General features: G+C 38.2%; 1 protein-coding gene and 1 pseudogene across 6 annotated transcripts in view; one reads left to right on the forward strand and one right to left on the reverse strand.

Annotated features, from left to right (window-relative positions):
• The window catches only part of SAP130 (Sin3A associated protein 130), an 83,148-nt gene extending 70,396 nt beyond the window's left edge, over window positions 1-12,752 (forward strand). For all 6 annotated transcript variants that reach the window (XM_072788698.1, XM_072788693.1, XM_072788694.1 and 3 more), the window contains 3 exons: window positions 10,005-10,108; window positions 11,216-11,329; window positions 11,817-12,752. In XM_072788698.1, the coding sequence (XP_072644799.1) occupies window positions 10,005-10,108; window positions 11,216-11,329; window positions 11,817-11,975 (377 nt within the window). In that variant the 3' untranslated portion in view covers window positions 11,976-12,752. The remainder of the gene's footprint in view (window positions 1-10,004; window positions 10,109-11,215; window positions 11,330-11,816) is intronic.
• A 7,299-nt stretch (window positions 12,753-20,051) lies between these two features.
• LOC140612080 (archaemetzincin-2 pseudogene) lies at window positions 20,052-22,826 on the reverse strand (annotated as a pseudogene).
• Window positions 22,827-23,437: the final 611 nt, after the last annotated feature.

Consider the following 23,437-nt stretch of genomic DNA (forward strand, 5'->3'; position numbering starts at 1 on the left):
CCTGTGTCATCGGTCTCCCAGCTCAGCAGGAAGTCTACTTCTCCCTCTCTCTGCCCCCCGCTGCCCTCCATTTGGGCAATCTCTATCTCAAATAAAACTTCTATTTAATTGCTCAAAAAGGGCATCTCAAGAAAAAATTTTAAAATACATAAAACTGAATGAAAATCAATACATATCAGAACACGTAGGAGGGAGGACACTAAAGAAGTACCAACAGGGAAGTCTGTGGCATTAAATGCTTACATCAAAGTTCTTATCTCAAAAAAGTAAAAAGAAAAAAAAAAAGGAAAGAAAAAGAACAAAGTAAACTTAAGCCAAGTGCAACAAAGAAGGTAGTAAAGATAGGAGAAATCAATGAAATTGAAAACAGGAAAATGATAAAATGAATGAAACAAAAAGTTGGTTCTTTGAAAAAAAAATTGTCAGTAGCAAAACTGAAAAAGATGAAAGATACAAGTCATAACTATCAAGAATAGAACAGGACATTACTAGAGATTGGGCAACCTTTTAAAAAAATATAAGAAAACACTGAACAAGTTTATGCTCAGAAAATAAAACACACTTGGATGAAGTGGACTAATTACTTGAAAACACAAACTACCAAAACTCAACCAGAAGCAAATACACAATCTGGTTAGTCCTATAACCAATGAATAAATTAAACCTGTAGTTTTAAAGCTTCTAAACAGAAATACATATTTTCAGATACTTTAACCAGGAAATTCTACTAAACTTTTTTTTTTAAGATTTTATTTATTTTTTCATGAGAGACACAGAGACGGGCAGAGGGAGAAGCAGGCTCCATGCAGGGAGCCTAATGTGGGACTCAATCCTGGGACCCCAGGATCATGCCCCAAGTCGAAGGCAGATGCTCAACTGTTGAGCCACCCAGGAGTCCCAATTCTACTAAACTTTTAAAGAAGAATCAATTCCAGTTCTTTATAATCTCTCCTAAAATATAGGAGGAAGCATTTCCATATTAACTTTATGAAGCCAGTATTTCCCTGACACAAAAATCAGACAAGAGTACAAATATAGAAAACTAATGATCTATATTCTTCATGAATATAGGTGCAAAAATTCCTAACAAAATGTTAGCAAATTAAATACAGCAGTGTATAAATAGCATTTTATACTTTTATTGGGTGGGGTTTGTTCCAGCTCTATGAGGCTGGGTCACCATTGGAAAGTCACTGATTCACCATTATCAACAAGCTATATTAATGTTCTAGGGCTACCATAACAGTACCACAAACTCAGTGCTCTAGAGTTACAGATTTATTCTTACAGAGTTCTGGAGGCCAGAAGCCCAAAATCAGGGTGTCTGCAGAATCATTCTCTCTCTTGCCTCATTTTAGTTTCTGCTGGTTGCCAGCAATCCTTGGTATTATTTGGCTTGCAATGCCATCATTCCAGCTTTCTGCCTCCATCTGCACATACTGTTCTTTCCTGTCTCATCTCTGAGACATGATAAATCTCTCAAAAACAGGGAAAGAAGACTTCCTCAGTTTGATCAAAAAATCTATAACAAACCTGCAACTAACATTATACTTAAAACAGTGAATGACTGGGCAGCCCGGGTGGCTTAGCAGTTGAGCGCCACCTTCAGCCCAGGGCGTGATCCTGGAGACCCGGGATCGAGTCCCGTGTTGCGCTCCCTGCACGGAGCCTGCTTCTCCCTCTGCCTGTGTCTTCTGCCTCTCTGCCCCTCTCTCCCTCTCTCTCTCTCTCTCTCTCTCTCTTTCGAATAAATAAAATCTTTAAAAAAATAAAAAATAAAAAAACAGTGAATGACTGAATGCTTTCTACCTGATATTAGCCAAAAGACCTCTCTCTCTCACTACTGTCATTCAACGTTAGTTCTGGAAGTTCTAGACACACCATAAGTCAAGAAAGAGATAAAAGACTATATGGGTTGCAAAGGAATAAATAAAACTGTCTCTATTTGCAAATGACACCATTATCTATAGAAAAAATTCTCAAAAAAAAAAAAAATTCTCAAGAATTCCACAAAAAAAAACCTGGAACTAGTAAATGAGTTCAGGAAGGTCACAGGATACAATGTTAGCACACAAAAATTAGGTGTTTGGAATGAACTTACACAAATTATTATTGGAAACAATACCATTTGCAGATGTTCCTCTAAAAATGACATACTTAGATATAAATTTAGCAAAACATGTACAGGATGTGTTTGCTGTAAACATTAAAATGCTGATAAAAGCGATCTGAATAAAGAAGAGACATGCGATGTTTATGGAGCTGAAACTCAAAGGTGTAAGTTTTCCTGGATTGATCAATAGGTTTAATACAGTTTCTGCCAGACTCACAGAAAGGTAAATCTTACTCTAAACTTTATATAAAGGTATAGAAAGTAGAATAGCTAAAATAACCTTGAAAAACAAATCATTTTTCCTGATAGTATTATTTTTTTAAGATTTTATTTATTTATTCATGAGAGAGAGGGAGACAGGCAGAGACACAGGCAGAGGGAGAAGCAGGCTTTCTGCAGGAGCCCAATGTGGGACCTGATACCAGACCCCAGGATCATAACCTGAGCCAAAGGGAGATGTTCAACTGCTGAGCCACCCAGGCATCCCATTTTTTCTGATATTAAAGCATAGAGTTTATAGTAGCTTAAACAGGGTGGTATCTGCCCAGGGATATACATATAGATGGCTGGAATGGAAAATTCAGAAATAGATCTACACAAATATGCTCAACTGATTTTTGACCAAATGGAAAAAAAAAAATCAGTGGAAGAAGGAGAGTCTTCTTTTTTCAACAAATGGTGCTGGACATCCATGTGTTTAAAAAAGAGAGACAGTGACCCTTAACTTAATCCTCATACTTTATACAGAAGTTAACTCAAAATGGATAATAGATTTAAATATGAAATGTATAACTATTAAACTTTTAGAGGAAAACCTAGAATAAAATCTTCAGGACCTAGAGCATAGTGAACAGTTCTTAGACATGACACCAAAAATTGTCCACAGAAGGAAAGGAAAATAAATTGGACTTAATAAAAACTTTTTATTTGTGACAAACTCTGTCAGAAGGATGAAAAGACAAACTATTGCCTGGGATAAAATATTAGCAAACCATGTATCTGATAAAGGGCTCATATCTAGAATGTATGTATTTATTCCCTATAGACTGTAGGGATGCCTGGGAGGCCCAGCAGTTGAGCACCTGCCTTCCACTCAGGGCGTGATCCTGGAGTCCTGGGATCAAGTCCCGCATCAGGCTCCATGCAGGGAGCCTATGTCTGCCTAAGTCTCTCTCCCTCTGCCTATGTCTCTGCCCTTCTCTCTCTCTCTCTCTCTCTCTCTCTCATGAATAAATAAAATCTTTAAAAACAAATAAAATAATAAAACTGAGACTGTAGGGATGCCTGGGTGGCTCAGCAATTGAGCATCTGCCTTTAGCTCAGGGCATGATCCCAGTTTGGGGATCGAGTCACATATCAGGCTCCCTGTGAGGAGCCTGCTTCTCCGTGTGTGTGTGTGTGTGTGTGTGTGTGTGTGTGTGTGTGTGTGTGTCGTAAAAAAAAATAAATAAAATCTTAAAAAAAAAAAAACAACTGAGACTGTAACAGACAAAGAAAAGAAGTACACCATATAATAATAAAGGAAGCGAACCAACAAGAAAATCTAACAATTGCGTGCACCCTACATGGGAGCATGCAAATACATAAAGCAGCTAATAACAAACATCAAAGATATAGTCAATAATAAAACAATAATAGTAGGGGACTTTAACACCCCCACTTAAATCAATGGATAAATAATCCAAACAAACTCTACAAGGAAACAGTGGCTTTGAATAACAAAGTGGACCAGGTGGATCTAACAGATATATTCAGAATGTTCCATCCCAAAACAGCAGAATACACATTCTCTTCAAGTGCACATGGAACATTCTCCAGAATAGATCATTTTAGGCCACAAAACAACTTGCAACAAATTTTTAAAAATTGAAGTCATACCATGAAATGAAAGATTCAACAGATGGTATAGGGAAGGGCAGCCCGGGTGGCTCAGCGGTTTAGCGCCGCCTTCAGCCCAGGGCGTGATCCTGGAGACCCAGGATCGAGTCCCATGTCAGGCTCCCTGCACAGGGCCTGCTTCTCCCTCTGTGTCTCTACCTCTCTCTGTGTGTGTCTCTCATGAATAAATAAAATCTTAAAAAAAAAAAAAAAAAGATGGTATAGGGAACACTGGACATGTGTAAAGGAATGAAACTGGACCACTTTCTTACACCATACACAAAAGTAAACTCAAAATGGATTAAGGACCTAAATGTCCGACCTGAAACCATAAAAATCCCAGAGAACAGTCTGTAATTTCTCTGACATTAGCCATAACATGCTTCCTAATTTGTTGGAAACTAGACATTCTTGGGACTTTATCAAAATAAAAACTTCTGCAAAGTGAAGGAAACAATCAACAAAACTAAAAACTAAATCAACAAAACTACCTATTGAATGGTAGGAGATACCTGTCTGATAAAGGGTTAGTATCCTAAATGCATAAAGAACTTATATAACCCAACAATAAACTGTAAATAATCCAATTAAAAAATTGGAACCCTTGGGTGGCTCAGTGGTTGAGTGTCTGTCTGCCTTTGGCCTGGGGCATGATCCCAGGATCCGGGATCGAGTCTCACATCAGACTCCTTGCAGGGAGCCTGGTTCTCCCTCAGCCTGTGTCTCTGCCTCTCTCTCTCTCTCTCTCTCTCATGAATAAATCTTTTTTAAAAATCCAATTAAAAAATAGAAAGAAGACATGAAGAGACATTTCTCCAAAGAAGACATCCAGGTGGCCAACAGGCACATGACAAGATGCCCAGCATCACTCATCAGAGAAATGCAAATCAAAACCACAATGAAATACCATCTCACACCTGTCAGAATGGCTGAAATCAAAAACACAAGAAACAAATTTGGCAAGGATGTAGAGAAAAAGGAACGCTCACACACTATTGATGGGAATGCAAACTGGCACAGCCACTCTGAAAAAGTACTCTCCAAGTACTCCATACTTGGAGGCACCTTAAAAAGTTAAAAATAGAATTACCATATGATCCAGTAATTCCACTACTGGATATTTACCCAAAGAATATGAAAACGCTAATTTGAGAAGATATATGCACCCTTTTGTTTTTGCAGCATTATTTACAAAGCCAAACTATGGAAGCAGCCCAAGGGTCCACTGACAGATGAATGGATAAAGATGTGATATGTGTGTGTGTGTACACATATATACACATATGCACAGTGCATATATGTATATATACATGTATATATGTGTACATATATACACACATGGGAATATTACTGAGCCATAAAAATGAATAAAATCTTGCCATTTCAACAACTTGGATGAATCTAGAGGGTATAATGCGAAGTGAAATAAGTCAAAGACAAACACCATATGATTTCACTCGTGGAATTTAAAAACAAAATGAGGGGACAAATCAAGAAACAGACTCTTAGCTATAGTTCAAGGACAAACTGATGAAACTTATGGCTACCAGAGGGGAGGTAGGTGGGGGTGGTGAAATAGATGAACAGGATTGAGAGTGCACTTCTGATGAGCACAGAGTAATATATAGAGTTGTTGAGTCACTATACTGTACACCTGAAACTATTATGTAACTCTGTATGTTAATTATACTGGAATTTTTTTTTAAATATTTATTTATTCATGAGAGACAGGCAGAGGGAGAAGCAGACTCCATGCAGTGAGCCCAACGTGGGACTCGATCCTGGGTCTCCAGGATCAGGCCCTGGGCCGAAGGTGGCGCTAAACAGCTGAGCCACCTGGGCTGCCCTGGAATATTTTTTTAAATAGTATATACCCGTCATGGGTTCTGATAGCATTGGCACTTCCCCTCTATGTCTCCTCTCATAACTACATTCTAATCCTGAGAGAAACATCAGACAAATCTAAATAAAAGGCATCCTGCAAAATGACCAGTACTCTTCAGAACTGCCCAGGTCATCAGAAGCAAAGACCATCTAAGAAACCATCAAGCCAAGAGTTGCCTAAGGAGACATAACAAGTAAAACATACTACAGTATTCTCATTGGGTCCTGGGCCATAATTTTTTTTAATATTTTATTTATTTATTTGAGAGAAAAGGCGTGCATATGCACGTGCACACAAGATGGGGGATAGGGACCCAGGGCGAGGAACAATCAGGCTTTCCTCTGAGCAGGGAGCTGGATATGGGGCTTGATCTCAGAACCCTGGGATCATGACCCGAGCTGAAGGCAAACATTTAACCAACTGAGGCACCCCCATAAAATTTATTTTTTTAAAAAATGTTAAGCATCACTAGCCATTAAAGAAATAGCTGAAACAAGAAATACTGATTATGCTAAATGCTGGTGAGAAGGAAGAGAAACTAGATATCTTACACATTCCTTTAAGCACTTTGAACCCTGTAGTCCCATTGTCTTCTGGTCTCCTTTGTTTCTCCCTAAAACTCAACTGCTGATTCTGTGAGGTCGTTGCACTTCTCATATTTGGAGTTCCTGGAGTTTTTTGGATATTTGGGTTATTTTTCAATAAATTTGAGACATTTCAGCCATTTTTTTTTCTTTGAATATTGCTTCTTTCTCTCTTCTGGCATTCCCATTACCCATGTGTTGGGGTCTCTCACATTTCTCCAACGCCCTGCTTATTATTCTCATTCCTTTTGCTCTCAGTTCTTCAGCATCATCTCTGCCCACCTGTCTTTGACCTGACTGATTCTCTTCTGTACCAGTTCACATCTACTGGTGTGCTCTTCTAAGTGAATTGTTTAAGTATTTCATTTGCTTTATAACTCTGGAATGTCCATTCCTGTCTTTTTATGATTTCTACCTCTTTATTGATTTCTCTACTTAATTTGACATGATCATCATACCTTCTTCACTCCTACATCCTGCTTCATTCCTACATCCCTTCCATTCAGTGAATTTATTTATGATGGCTGCTTTGAAGTCTTTTTCTGGTAAATTTGACATCTGGTCACTCATATAAGCCGTTTCTGTTGCCTGTTCCTGCCCTGCCATGTGTGGGTCACACTTTATTATTTCTTTGCATGCCTCATAATTTTTTATTGAAAACAACATTCTAGAAAACTCTGAATGCTGTTCTCTCCCCACTTCACCCCAAGCTAATTATTGTTATTTGCTTATTTATTTGTGTAGTGACTGGCTAGATTATTTTAGTGAAATCTTATCACCTCCACCACCAGGTGTATCGAGCCTTCAGTGTTGCTCCTCAGGGAGACATAGCTTCAGGTATGCCAGCAGTCATCCTGGGATGCCCGTGGCACCAGTGGAGCTCTCGCCCACTCTTTTCCTGACCACACCCAGCTGATTAGCCCTGCTGATTGCATGCTATTTGCTCTACCAGAACACAGTACTGAAATGTGCTCTGGAACACACAATTTATATTCCTCTGCAAACTATTCCAGTCAAATCATAGCTCCTTTCAGAGTAGTTACTGAAGTCAGTGTTTGATATTTGTTCTGCCCCCAAAAGGGCTTCTCTCAACCATCTTATTCTTTGTGCTCTCCTAGGAACTAGTCAGCCCACATCTAGGCTGTATCTTTATTTGATCTACAGATCTCCCAAATGCCTTACACTACAGCCTCCATTGTTCTTAGGAGCACCTTTAGGTTTTGACTTTTTAGTCTGTAGCAAATGGAGTCAGTTTAGAAGGTACCTGTTTTATGGGCTTTCTCTCCCCCAGGCAGAATCTCTGAGCTAGGCCTCTGGAGGTGAGGTGAGGATAATGGCTACTCTCACTCTAAGTAACACCACACTCCAGGAAGTGAGCATCCAGTAGAGGAGAAGATGAGTGAGCAGCCTTAGGGTCCTCTCGGCTTGTCTCTCCTAGCATGAAACCACCACTTCACAAAGCAGCAGAAGGGCTCCCAGGGCCCACTGTTCTCAGTATGCTTTGCCCTAAGATACAGTCTCCATGCCAGACTAGAGAGTGAACAGAAGAGCGCCCTTGCATCTCAGTTGTGCTCACCTAGGACTTAGCCTGAGCCACAGGTAGCGGGGAGCAGTATGAGAAATGCTGACGACCTGCTCCTCCGGGGAAGATAGCCTTCCACCCAGCAGCTGGAGGAGAGGGAACCCCATGTTTTGGGTGGCAGCAGTCTGCATGGAATATTCACTTCACTGAGCTGGGAGGGAAAAAAGGGGGGGGGGGAGGGTCTTAGTTCAGATACCATGGACTGAACTGTTCTTACCACAGATATGCTTGAATAGATGTTGCATGAATAGATTTTCTATTTTCCCTTAGGAGCCTTTCCAGAGGTCTAGTTATTTTTAAAATTTTCACCATTTCCTTGGAGAGCAAGTTAGCAGAGCACTGTCATACCACAGGTCAGTTGTCTCTCATACTTTGCTGAGGTAGCTGCTCTGGAAAACCGTTCGGCAGTTTCATTAAAACTAGAACATACACTTACCATATGACCTAACAGTTAGACTCCTGGGCATTTATCCCAGAAAAATGAAAACCTGTGTCCCCACAAAAATCTGTACATAGCTGTTTGTAGCAACTTTTTTTGGAATAGCCAGAAGCTGGAACATACTTACTGGCCATTTATATATCTTTTTTGGAGAAGTATCTGTTCAGATCTTTTGCCCTTTTTAATTGGTTTCTTTTTATTATTGAGTTATAGGAGTTTTTCATTTGTTCTACATACAAGTCTTTTTCAGATACATCCTTGTACCATCTTTGCAACTTCCTCTGTATCTATAATTATTTCAAACTAGGGGCAGCCCGGGTGGCTCAGCGGTTTGGCACTGCTTTCAGTCCAGGGTGTGATCCTGGAGGCCCGGGATCAAGTCCCACATCAGGCTTCCTGCATGGAGCCTGCTTCTCCCTCTGCCTGTGTCTCTGCTTCTGTGTGTGTGTGTGTCCTCATGAATAAATAAATAAAATCTAAAAAATAATAATAAAATAAAAATCTTTAAAAAAATTATTTCAAACTAAAGAGTTCTTTCAAATGCTTAAAATGAGGTACACAGGTACACCCACAACTGGTGAAATCTGAGTAGTCAGGCTACATCATCATCGTGATTATGGTTTGTACTGTAGTTTTACAAGATGCTGCCATTGGGGGAAACCAGGTAAAGAGTACTTAGGATCTTTCCTACAACTAACTGCATGTGAATCGCCAATTACCTCAGAAGTTTAAAAAAGTCTTTATATCATATGCACGTTAATACTCACCTACTAGATAGGGCTTTGTATTTTTAATTGATGAACTTCTTAGATCAGTTTGAGGTTCACAACAAAATTGAATACAAGGTATAGGGATCTCCCATTTACCCCCAGTCCCCATACATGCACAGCTTCCCCCCACTATCAACACCCCCACCACAGTGGCACATTTGGTACATTTAATTATTAAAATTTTTTAATTAATGCATAAATGCATTTTAAGTTGTTGTTAAACAGTAATTAAAGCTTCACATACACAGTTCAACTCACTTTGACAAGTACCCCTCAAACCTAGTTTCCATCTCCCCAGTCCAGATGATACGTTTCATATTTGTTTGACTACAGTTCTGGTTACTTTTCTATCCAGATGTGAAATGTTATTCAAACTTAATTCATTTCTCCAAGATCTAGATAACACCAAAAAGCTTCTAAAACTTCATGCCCAATTCTCCACGCTTGCATGCATCACACATGAGCAAGGCTCTAAGCCACCAGAGACCATTTCCTTCCTTTAAAAGATTAAAGTATTAATTTGTTCTCTTTTGAACTCACTAGATTAGCAGAGTATGTCTCTACAGCATTCTTCAGGGATGAACAAAAAGGAGAAACTACCTCTATTCCTAATGACTTAAATGAAAGGAATTATTTAAAGATATTTAAGTAAAGAAATAATTGATAAACCTGTAGCAACATCAGTAGCTTGAATCCAGATTATATTAGCTTTATACAAATTGAAATACACTTTTTATTTTTTAATGATTCCAGAAGAGAAGAAAGCTATGCTGCAGGAAATAGCTAACCAGAAAGGAGTATCCTGTCGAGCTCAAGGCTGGAAAGTTCACCTCTGTGCCGCTCAGTTACTACAGCTGGTAAGTAGAGTTCTAGCAGTTATGTCCTGCTGAAGAGGGGAACAGATGCTGGAGGCATCTCAGTTCTAGAGTGTTCCCTTTTGAGTAATTCTGAAGCATGACCAATTAACGTGGGTCATGCAGAATTTATATGTATAATTTATGATATAATATCATAATTATTATATCTATCCCATAGATACAATCCAAACATATCTTAGTCTGGTACCCAGAACCAAAGTACATTGAACAATAAGACCTACAGTTAAGGTTCAATATTTTGTATTGCTGTGAATCTAAAACAGAGAGACTCAAATGGCCTAACTGTAAGCCCTTGCTCCCCACCATACTCCTTATACTGGTATCACCATACCAGGCTCAACTCCCACTGCTTCTTGATTATTGGGCTTTAGGTCCCTGCCAGTTTACAATATTATTCAAATAAACTGTCACATTCCCATGGTAACCAGGGGACACCTCTCCCTCCCAATACTACAAAACCTGCCTCCTATAGCCCCTGCTTGTTCACTCTGTTCCTGAGTGCAGCCCCTGCATGGCCTTGCGTGCTGTGTGGTGTCCTCCTCCCCTGGGCTGTGACTATATTGACTAGTACACTGCTATTGATCTCATGTGTCCAGTGTTGGGGGGTGTTTCTGTTTCCATAATCCTAGGGCAGGAATCCTTCCCTCACCATGGAGGTGAAGGGGGAGCAATCAAAACAACAACCTCATGAAGTTTTTCCATCTTTGGAGTAGCAGTGATCTGAAGAACATTGTTATGAGTATCTAAGAAAAAAAAAGTAGTGCCATGGCTACTTATTGTACCTTGGAAAAAGCATGTTTCTATGAAACCTTTAGACTTATTTTTTAGAGCAGTTATAAATTCAGGGAAGTATTTAAAAGTTATCCTTGAAGATGGACCCTATATTATGACAGATTGTTCTATTAATCGTTGTTGATAATTTCCCTTGCTGTACATTAATGCCCTAGTCCTCAGGAGAAGGGATTCTATCACCCAAACAGCCCTCATACCAGTTTACAGGAGTGATTCAACATGGGTGCATTTGCCTGAGGTTAGCAAGGAAGAGTATCTCTGAGGCCATCATACCCTTCCTCTTATGTGTTGCAGACAAATCTAGAACATGATGTTTATGAAAGACTCACCAACCTACAAGAAGGGATTATCCCAAAGAAAAAAGCAGCAACTGATGATGATCTACACCGAATAAATGAACTGATACAGGTTTGACTTAGCCGTTTTCCCTCTGATCATCCAGTTTATGGGATTGTCACTGTACAGTCTTACTTCTCCCATTTCCCTCCCTTTCACTAACATCTTGAGTAAAAACCTACTATTTGGGATGCCTGGGTGGCTCAGTCGGTTGAACATCTAATTCTTGGTTTTGGCTCAAGTCACAATCTCAGGTCATGGGATCGAGCCCTGCATTGGGCTCCCATGCATTGGGCAGGGAGTCTGCTTAAAATTCTCTCCCTCTCCCTCTGTTCCTCCCACGCACTCACCCACCCCCTAGCTCATGCACACTTGCTCTCTAAAATAAATACATCATTTAAAAGAAAAAACAAACTACTTTAGCTTGCATTACTAAGAAAGACCAAAACATTTTTTCCATGTGGAAGCCTCAAAATGGTGTCATTCTATAAGTGAAAAGTTTTTTTGAAAGCCTGGTGGTCTCCTGATTACTGATTGGTTATGATGTTTTATGTTGCAGGGAAATATGCAGCGGTGTAAACTTGTGATGGACCAGATCAGTGAGGCTAGAGACTCCATGCTTAAGGTTTTAGATCATAAAGACCGTGTCCTGAAGCTTCTAAACAAGAACGGGACTGTCAAGAAGGTGTCGAAATTGAAGCGAAAGGAAAAAGTCTAGACCCAGAAGAATCAAGACTTTGAAAACAGAATTTATGAAGAATGATGGTAGGGGTGGGGGGAGGGTTTTGGTTATTCTCAAAATGGAACATTGAAATAAAGGAAGTGTTCCTTAATTCACACAAGAAAGCAGAGGGACCCAGTGGCACAAACGGATCAGAGCTGTTCTGGCGCAGTGAACTCCATTCTCTCTTTCAGGCGTATCCCTCTTAAACTCGCTGTGTCATAAATGACTCCTGATGCATCAGTGTCTGCCAGTTAGAATCAGTGACACAAATGAATGGCTGGTGGTTTTCAGCCTTCTGGTTTATAAACTGTATTTATCTGATGGATTCCTGCAGGACCCATACTGAGCCCGGACTGAAAGTATCCACTTGGACCATCTGTTATCTCTCTACACTGAACATCAAACCTCTTCCCCTCATCCCAGCCGGTTCTTACTCTGTCTGACCTTCAAATGCCTGAGCTGGCCTTTTACAGCAGTGCCATGGCATCGAGAGACTTGCCACATCTCACACTCTAGAGGGTTTGAACTATTAATTCTTGTCATTTTTTTTTAAAGAACCATTTCAAAGTGAAATTGTTATATCGTCTGTCCCACGTGTGTCAGAGTTGGGTTTTTGTGGAGGTTCAGAGCAGGCAACATCTGAAGTTGCTCTGAGATCCTTGTTCTGAAGTACGTTCTTGGTTATTTGTACTTCTGTAGCTGTGTGATGCTGTTAATTGTATGTACCGCACATCTCCAAATGTTAATAAAGGACTCAAAGAGGTTTTTGTACATGAGCAGTTTGCATCTTTTTTATAAAGCAAATCAGTGCTGTGCTGATCACCATGTGAGTGTATATCCTACTGTAATTTCTTACACATTGTTGAGAGTCTACTCTGCTAAAGTTTTGTTATTCCACATAAATGGGTTCCATTTATCCTGGTATTTTGAAGCTGTCACAATGGTTAAGTCTGTTGGCTCTTGGTTATCTTAAGTATAAAACTATTTTGTCCCATTGCAGCTATAAATTGGTCAAATTATAGGACAATTAAGGCTGCAGGAGTTGGGGTGGAGCTGCCACAGAGGGTGGAATTTCTTCACCAGGTTACACTTGCTTCTTCTGAGCTACCTAAATGGTATAGTCTAGGCTTGCTTCCTTTGAGTGTAAGCAGGCATCCTTCTCCTTCTAGCTGAATGTTCTTCCTTAGACCTTGTGGTGCCAACTCTGCCTGGAGCTCTCCTCTTTGCTCTGACCTGAGTAGATTTAAGACAAGGAGTCTGTGCCAGTTCTGACCAGGTCTCAGGGACCAGCGCTCTTACTCACCTGAAACAGACTTCTGCCCTGTGTGCCCTAGGCTAGGAGGTCCTAGAAATAATCATGGCTGCTTCACTAGAATGTTTCACTGAGATATAGAGCCAACCTTAAAAGGTGTTATTGGTTGTTTTTGCTAAACACCAGTCTAGTGTGCTAGACTGTTAGAAGAATGTTCTTTTGCCTCCGTTTTTCCTGTGCACACTACTGCCCCAGTCATCTCATGTGGTGTGCTGGCTATGATTCAGGTACTTGGGATCCCACATTATTGACCTGTATTCTCTAAAAGTCACCGCAATTTAAACAAAATTTAGATAACCCTGGTCAAAGGAAGCTTTTCAATGTAGCTTAGAACAATAGCATTTTCAGTATTTCCTTGCCTTAAACAGAAGTTGGGAGAGTCTTGTCTGCATACACTGTGTTGTTTAAAAACAGCTTTATTGAGGATTAACCTACAATAAACTAAACATCTCAAAGTATATAGTATGATAAGATTCGATGCATATGCATGCCCATTTCACCATCACCACAGTCAGGGCGTGGACATCTCCATCAGTCCCAGTGGTTTCTCCTTGTGCCTCTGATTTCTTCTCCTTGCCCCTACCTGCTTCCCCATCTTCAGATAAACATTATTCTGCTTTCTATCACTAGATTAGTTTGCATTGTTTGGAATTGTATGAGTGAAATCATACAATGTATTCTTTAAAGGAGAGACTGTGGTTTCTGTGACTCAGCATAATGGAAATTTATCCTGAGATGTATCCGTGTTTTAGAGTTCATTACTTTTTGTTATTGAGTACCAAGCTCTCCACTGCATGGATGTTCTACAGGTTTATCCATTCACCTGTAGAAAGACATTTGGGTTGTTAGCAGGTTTTGGTTATTACAGATACAAGTGTTCTGTACGTTTCTCTTCTTTATATGGACATGTGTTTGTACATCTTAATTGCTGATATTATATTAGTTGTGCTTTCCAGGGAATTATAAGCAGGAGATGGTCCAGAGACCAAGTAGCTTTTGGTCCAGAAAACTATCATTCACAAACTTAAAGATTAGAGGAATTGGAAATATATTTGAGATAAGACTTGGATTTGGCTTCTGTTCTCTACAGTAGAAAATCAAAGAAACATAAATCTGGGGGGAGGGGGGAGTTTTAACCCATCTGCTTTGTCTAGAAAATCTTTCATATGCTTTTTTTTAAAAAACCTGGATATTTCAGAATCTCATTAAATAGGAAATGCCTTATGGTATTTTATCACAGTAATTATATAGAATCACACAATTTTAGAGTTTAAAAGTTATTTAAAGGTTATATAGTTCAACCCAACCTGTGAAAAAACAGACACCTTTGTAAGGATGTATATTTTATACTTTTATATTGTAAAATACAGCACAGATATAGAAAACTACATGAAACAAATGTATAGCTTCATAAATTTTTTAAAGAACAACTATGAAATTACTACCCAGGGTAAAAAATAGAACTTTGTGTGTCATCTCAGAAGCCCACAACTGCTCCATCCTAACCACTAATCTCTACCTCCCCCAAAATGGCCACTGTCTTGACTTTTTTCAAATAACCAATTCTATTGTGGTATAATTATGTAGAGCAAAATACCCAAATCTTAATAGTTTTATGCTTTTTTGACAAATATGTACACCCTTAGCTAACATCCGAATACAGATAGATGTGACATTACCATAACCCCAGAAAGAGTGCTCCTTTGTAGTCCACACACCTCCGACCCCTACCAAGGTAAACACTGATCTGTCCATTGTCATGATTAGTTTTTCTGTTTGTGAACTTCAGACAAATGGAATTAGAGTACGTACTTATTTGTGTCATAATTTGATGCTCATCCATTCATCATGTGTATCATAAATTGTTCCTTTTTACTGCTGAGTGGTAGTCTATGTGAATGTGCAAGTTTATTCATTTCCTTACTGAAGGACATCTTGCTTCTGGTTTTTGACCATTGTGAATAGAGTGCTATTAATTTGCATGCAAGTTTTGTTTGTTTTCAAATCAGTTGGGTAAAAACCGAGGAATGTGATTGCTGGGTCATAAGGTAAAATTATGTTTAGTTTTGTAAGAAACTTCGGAACTGTCTTCCCAAGTGGCTGTACCATTTTACATTCCCACCAACAATGAATGACAGTTGCTCCACATCTTCTCCAATGTTTAGTGTTGTTCATGTTCTGGATTTTAGCCATTCTAATAGGTATATAGTAGTATCTCACTTTTATTTGCAGTTCCCTAATGACACGATGCCAAGCACTTTTCATATACTCATTTAACATCTTTATATCATTTTTGATGAGGTATCTATTCAGATCTTTGCCCATATGTTAATTAGATTGTTGTTTTCTGATTGAGTTTTAAGAGTTCTTTGTATGCTTAGGATACCAGTCCTTTTTCAGAAAGATATGCATTTTGCAAATACTTTCTTGCTGTCTGCGTCATATCTTTCCATTTACTCACTAGTGCCTTTTGAAGAGCAGAAGTTTCCACTTTAATGAAGTACAACATCAATTTCTTATTTGTGTATGGATTGTGCTTTTGAGTTATATCTAAAGACTCATCACCAAACCCAGAGTCATCTAGATTTTCTCTTATGTTTTGTTATAGAAGTTTTATAGTTTTTTGTGTTTTACATTTAGGTCTGTGGTCCATTTTGAGATACTTTTTATGACAGTGGTAAGGTCTGTGTACATGTTTGTGTGTGTGTGTGTGTGTGTGTGTGTGTGTGTGTGTACTTCCAATTATTCCAGTATCATTTGTTGAAAGACTGTCTCCATTAAATTACTCTTGCTTCATTTGTCAAAGATCAGTTGACTGTATTTGTGTGGCATCATTTCTGGGTTCTATATCCTGTCGATGTACTTGTTTATTCTTTCACCACTACCACTCTGTTTCAATCACTAGCTTTATAGTAAGCTTTGAAGTTGAGCAGTATGGGTTCTCTATTACTTTGTTCTTCACTTTTGTGTTAGCTATTCTGGGTCTTTTGTCTTTTCATATAAATTTTAGAATCTGTTAATAGCTATGAAATACGCTGCTGGAATTTGGATTAGGATTACATAGAAACTATAGATCAGGGACGCCTGGGTGGTTTAGCGGTTGAGCATCTGCTTTCGGCTCGGGGTGTGATCCTGGAGTTCCGGGACTGAGTCCTGCATCAGACTCTGTGCTTGGAGACTGCTTCTCCCACTGCCTGTGTCTGTCTGTCTGTTTCTCTCTCTCTCTCTCTCTTTTAATAATAAATTTATTTTTTACTGGTGTTCAATTTGCCAACATACAGAATAACACCCAGTGCTCATCCCATCAAGTGCCCCCCTCAAGTGCAAGTCACCCATTCACCCCCACCCCCCGCCCTCCTCCCCTTCCACCACCCCTAGTTCGTTTCCCAGAGTTAGGAGTCTTTATGTTTTGTCTCCCTTTCTGATATTTCCTACCCATTTCTTCTCCCTCTCTCTCTCTCACAATTAAATAAATAAAATCTTTAAAAAAAGAGGGCACCTGGGTGGCTCAGCGGTTTAGTGCTGCCTTCAGCCCAGGGCCTGATCCTGGAGGCCAAGGATCGAGTCCCACGTCGGGCTCCCTGCATGGAGCCTGCTTCTCCCTCTGCCTGTGTCTCTGCCCCCGCCCCTCTCTCTCTGTGTCTCTCATGAATAAATAAATAAAATCTTAAAAAAAAATCTTTAAAAAAGAAACTATAGATTGAGTTGGGAAAGAGTTGACTTCTTAATAATGTTAAGTGTTCTAGTCCATAAATATGGACACCTCCATTTATTTAGGCATTTTATTTTTTTCAAAATAATTTTGTAATTTTCTTCATATACATCTTGTACATATTTGATTAGATTTATATGTATTTCATTTTGTGTGTATGCTATTGTAAATGGTACTGTGTTTTTAATATCAATTTTGAATTGTTCACTGGTAGTATACAGGAAATCAGTCAACATTTATATACTATTAACCTTGTATGCTGTGATGTTGCTACTATTAACAAAAGTTCTTTTGTCAATTTGGGGGGACTTTCTACATAAACAATGCATTCTTTGAACAAATACAGTTTTATCTCTTCTTTCCCAGTCTGTATAAGCTTTATTTCTTTTTCCTTATCTTATTGCACTGGATAGGACTTTCAGTAAGATGTTGAGTAAGAGTGGTAAGAGGGAGTATCCTTGCCTTATTTCCAATCTTAGGGATAAAGTCTCCAATATCTCACCATTAAGTATAATGTTAGCTGTAGGGGCTTTTGTAGAAGTTCTTTATTAAGTTGAGGAAGTTCTCCTCTATTGCTAGTTTTCCACAAGTTTTCCATCATAGAATGGATGGTGGATTTTGTCATGTTTTTCTATATCACTGATATGATCATATGAGTTTTCTTTTTTAAAAATGTTTATGTAGTAGATTACATTAATTGATTTTTAAATTATTGAACCAGCCAATCAAACCAGCATACCTGGAATAAATTCCACTTGTTATAGTGTATAGTTCTTTTTACACATTGTTAGTTTCAAGTTGCTGATGTTTAGTTGCATCTCTGTTCATGAGAGATAGTGGTCTATGGTTTATTTTTTGTACTGGTTTTTATCAGGGTCAGGATGATGCTGGTATCATAGAATGAGCTAGGAAGTGTTCTCTCTGCTTCTGTTTTCTGGAGGGGATTGTAGAGAATAGGTATAATTTCTTCCTTAAATGTTTGGTCAGATTCATCAATGAAAACATCTGGATCTGGTACTCTCTTTTTTGGAAAATTAACAGTTATTGATTCAATTTTTAAAATAGATAATAGACGTATTTCTCCTTGTATGAGTTTTGACAATTTCCTTCAAGGAATTTTACTGTTTCGTCTAAGTTAATAAATTTGTGGGCATGGAATTTTTTGTAGCATTCCTTTATTACCTTTTTCATGTCCATAGGATCAGTAGTGATAACCTTTCTTTTTATTTTTTTAAAACATTTGAGAGACACCTGGGTGGCTCAGTGATTGAGGGGCTGCCTTTGGCTCAAAGTCTGATCCTGGAGTCACAGATTCGAGTCCTGTATCAGGCTCCCCAGTGAGCCTGCTTCTCCCTCTGCTGGTGTCTCTGCCTCTGTCTCTGTGTGTCTCGTGAATAAATAAATTAAATCTTAAGAAAAAAAAAACAAAAACATTTGAGACAGAGGCGCCTTGCTGGCCCAGTTGGAAGAGTATTCAACTCATGATCTTGGAGTCATGAGTTCAGACCTCCATATTGGATGTAGAGATTACTAAAAATCTGAGTCATAATTCAGATAAAATACCTACTTGAAGGTATTTGGAGTATCATATGCTTCACCTGCTTGAAGTATATAATCCAATGACTTTTACTATATTCACAATGTTGGGCATCCATCACCACAATCAATTTTAGAATATTTTCATTGCCCCCCCAAATAAGCCCTGTTCCCTGTAACCATTACTCTCATTTAGGAGTTTAATCCATTTGGAATTAATTTTTGCCTCTAATGTGAAGTAGAGGGACTAACTTCATTCTTTTGCCTATGGCTTGCCAGTCTTCCTACTACCATGTGTAGAAAAGACTTCTTTCACCATGGAATTGTCTTGGCAATTTGTCGAAGCTAGTTATATATGTGAAGAATTACTTCTAAACTCTCAACTTTTTAGAATATTTTATTTTCAAGTAATCTGTACACACAGTGTGGGGCTCAAACTTAAACCCCCAGATCAACAGCTGTATGCTTTACGAACTGAGCCAGTCAGGTGCCCCTGAACTAAATTCTATTGTTCTGGTTGTCCTGGGTCCTTTGAATTTCCAGGTCATTGTTAAAATCAGCCTGTCAGTTTCTGCAGTGTCTGTCTGGGATTCTGATAGGTATTATGTTGAATCTATATATTTGGCAATTTTGCCACCTTAGTATTAAATTTTCCGATATGTGAACATGGACTATCTTTCCATTTATTTATTTCTAATTTAATTTCTTTCAACAATGTTCTATAGTATTCAAAGTTTTTCATTTGTTAAACTCAGATACAACTGATTTTTTAAATATGGTTTTTATTTATTTTGAAACAGCTTGACTGAAATATAATTCACATACCATATAGTTGACTCATTTAGAGTATACATTTCAGTAGTTTTTTATGTTACATTATTAATTTCTTAATTACAGTAAACAATATATAAATATAAAAGTTGCCACTTTAACCATTTTAAGTACACAATTAAGTGACACTAATTACACTAACATTATGTAAACACCACCATCCGAAAAAAAAAAAAAAAAAACACCACCATCCGTTTCCAAAATGTTTTCATTACCCCTTTGTAACCATTCCCCCTGCCCCAACAGGGGTCTCTAAACAGTCTCTATGGATTTGCCTACTTTATGTACCTCATGTAAATGGATTCATACAATATTTGTCCTTTGTGTCTGGATTATTTCACTTAGCATAAGCTTTTCAGGGTTCAATCAGGTTGTAGCATGCATCAAAACTTCATTCCTTTTTATAGCTGAGTAATATTCTGTTATATGTATATATCATATTTTATCTATTTTACCTGTTGATGGATACTTGGATTGTTTCCACCTTTTGGATTGTAAATAGTGTTTTAATAAACATTGGCATACAGGTTCAAGTGCCTGACTATGAAGTCAGGCACTTGAATATATATAACTAAAATGATTATATATATCTAAATGATATATATATCTAAAAGATATATCTTAAAATATATCAATATATAACTAAAATGATTTAGTTATATATTTAGGAGTGGGATTTCTGAATCATATATTAATTCTGTGTTTAGCTTTCTGAGAACTACCAAACTATTTTCCATAGCAACTATACCATTTTACATTGCTAGGTATTTTATTCTTTTGATGCTATTGTAAATGGAATTGTTTTTTGAGATTTTAAAGATTTATTTATTTATTTGAAGAGAGAGCACACATGCCCACATGAGTGGGAGAAGGGACAGAAGGAGAGGGAGAGACTCTCAAAGAGACTCCCCACTGAGCATGGAGCCCAACATAGGGCTCAATCCCATGACCCTGAGATCATGACATGAGCCAAAATCAACAGTCAAATGCTCAATGGACTGAGCCATCTAGGCACCCTGGAATTTTTTAAATTTGCATATGATTTGTTCATTGCAAGGGCACAGATATACAAGTGATTTTTGCATGTGGATTTTTTATGTTGCTGGTTTGCTGAATTCATTTATTAGCTCTAACAGTTTTTTGTGGCATCATGAGGTTTTTCTACATGTAAAGTCATGTCATCAATGTACAGGGATAACTTTACTTCTTCCTTTCCAGTTTGAATGCCTTCCTATTTTCCTTACTTTATTGGTCTGGTTGAACTTCTGGAACTATTTGAATAGAAGTGGTGAGAGCCATCACTGACGTGTTTTATTCCTGACCTTAAAAGGAAAGCTTTCAGACTCTCATCAGTGAGTATGATATTAGCTGTTGGGTTTTTACACACGGCTTTTGTCATGTTGAGGAATTTCCCAACTATTGTTGTTTATTGAGTGTTTTTATATATTAAATTTTATCAAATGCTTTTTCTGTATCAGTTGAGGATTGTTGATTTTATTCCTTTCATTAATGTGATTTACTGCATTGATTATTTTTTAATATGTCACACCATCCTTGCATTTTAGGAACAAATCCCACTTGGTCATGGGATGGTCTTTTTTGTATGCTGCTGAATTTGATTTGCTAGCATTTTCTTGAGTATTTGTGTCTTTATTCAGAGAAATTTTGTAGTTTGTTCCCTTGTATTGCCTTTGTAGAGTTTTGGTATCAGGTAATGCTGGCCTCCAGAGAGTGAGTTTCAAAGTATTCCCTCTTCTTTAGTTGGTTGAAAGAGTTTGCAAATAAGTGGTATTGATTCTTATGTCAACATTTGGTAGAATTCACCAGTGAAGCCATCTCATTCTAGGATTTTCTTTGTTGTGTGAGATATATCATCACCAATTCAATCTCACAACTTACAGGTTATCTTAGTTCAGGCTAGTGTACCAGAATACTACAGAGTGGGTGGCCTAACCAAACATTTATTTCTCACAGTTCTGGAGGCTGAGAAGTCCAATCAAGGTGTTCGCAAATCTGATGTCTGGTGAGACCACTCTTCCTTGTTTGCCAATGATGGTCTTCTTGCTGTATCCCCACATGGAGAGAACAGAGAGACAGAGGAAGCAAGCTCTCTGGTATCTCTTTTTATAAGGACACTAATCCTGTTCATGGGGTTCACCCTAATGATCTAATCACCTCCCAAATGCCCCACTTCCAATTACCATCACATTAGGGGTTAATATTTTAACATATGAATTTTAAGGAGTCAGAAACCTCCAGTCTATAGCATAAGTCTATTCAGAGTTTCTATTTATGTGCAAGTGTTTGGTTGTAATTACTCCTATTTGAAGGTCCTTAGTTTTAGAGGACTGCAAGGCATTTTATTACCTCCTCTTTCCATTCCTTAAAGGTTTCCACAAGCTTTGGCAAATTCACATTATCCTCTTGACTACGTTTTAGAGTGAATCCAGGTATGTCAGTAGATCACCATCAATCCACCTCACCAGCACTTTACATCTTTCTACAATATGTTGACACCAGCACACTGCAACTTGTGTAAATTGATGGGGCAAAGGTTTATAAGGCAGTAGTTGGCTTTTTCTAAGTGTTTGGAGCCTCATAATTAGATATATAAGCCCCTGGCAGTGTTGCAGTCTTAATGTGCTTAATCTCATTGGCTAAAGTCTTTAAAGATTGAAACAGTGAAATACTAGACATTTTAGGGATAGAATAGTTATCAGAAATTGAATGGTCACTGGAAGATGTTTTCTGGAGCCTGTTTGCTTTTCATCTCATGAGCTATAAAAAATCACTGTCATACCTGGCAAAGCTGAATATTTCCACACCATCTGTCAAAGAGGCCTCTCCAAAGGGAAAAGATCAATCGTTATATCCCCACAACAGAATGTATCTTCAGGTTTCTTTTTAAAAAAACCTCCAGGATGTGCCCTGCATACATTTGTGGATTTTGTACATTATCATTGACTCTAAAGGAACACTTAGTTCAGGAACAGGAGGTGACTCTAGGAGTTTTACTGTGAAGCCATAGAAAATTGCTCCATAGTAAACCTTGAGCCATTTAATATATTGTTCACTAGTAATTCTAGTGTTTCCTGAAGATCCAGTATATACCAATGGACTGTGTATAAATACCACATTTATTTGGGGAATGTGTCTTTCTATAAGGATCCTTGAAAAACTGTTCAAATTTGGCAGGAGCCTCATGATGGGAGGTGACCCAATCTGATTACAAATGCAAGGTGAGGAGTCCAAAGAGAGCACTGGCTGGAAGGATTCATTCACCAAATGCTGTTCCCCAGCATCCAAGTTCTCATACACAGGTACTAGGTTCTTTGAGATGAGAGCTATTTTTAGCATCTGTTCAAAGGACCACACTGTTTCCATCTTTACACACAAAGGTTCCAACTGAAGTTTTCACCTTAGAAGGACAGGACTGTCTATACCTAGGCCCATAGTTGTGTAGGTGCCTTCTCCTCCAACAGGCCTCGATACTACCCACTCCCATGGCAACCCTTGCACACCGCCATTTCTTCTTGCATTAATTAGTTTTGGTAGACTATCCTTTTTACTTCTGTAAAATTGATAGTAATGTCCCTACATTCATTTCTGATTTTAGTGATTTGAATCTTTTATTCTGACTCAATCTAGACAAAGGTTTGTCAATTTTGTTGATCTTTTCAAAAAACCAACTTTTAATTTCATTGATTTTCTATCCTCTATTTTATTTCTCTCTTTTCTACTGTTATTTCCTTCTTCTAGCTTTGGGTTTAGTTTGCTTTTCTTTTTCTAGCTCCTTAAGATGTACAATAAAGGTTACTGATCTGAGATATTCCTTTTCCAACATATACATTTACAGCTATAAATTTCCCTCTGCGCACTGCTTTTGCGGCATTCCTTAAGTTCTGCTATATCTTCATTTATCTCAAGGTAATTTCTAATTTCCCTTGTTATTTCTTCTTTTGGGTGGTTAAGAGTGTTTAATTCCCATATTTGTAAATTGTGCAATTTTCTTTCTGTTACCCATTTCCAGTTTCATTCTGTTGTGATTGAAAAAGATACTTTGGA

This window comes from Canis lupus, chromosome 20 (genome assembly GCF_048164855.1).
Source record: "Canis lupus baileyi chromosome 20, mCanLup2.hap1, whole genome shotgun sequence".
Taxonomy (NCBI): Eukaryota; Metazoa; Chordata; class Mammalia; order Carnivora; family Canidae; genus Canis; species Canis lupus.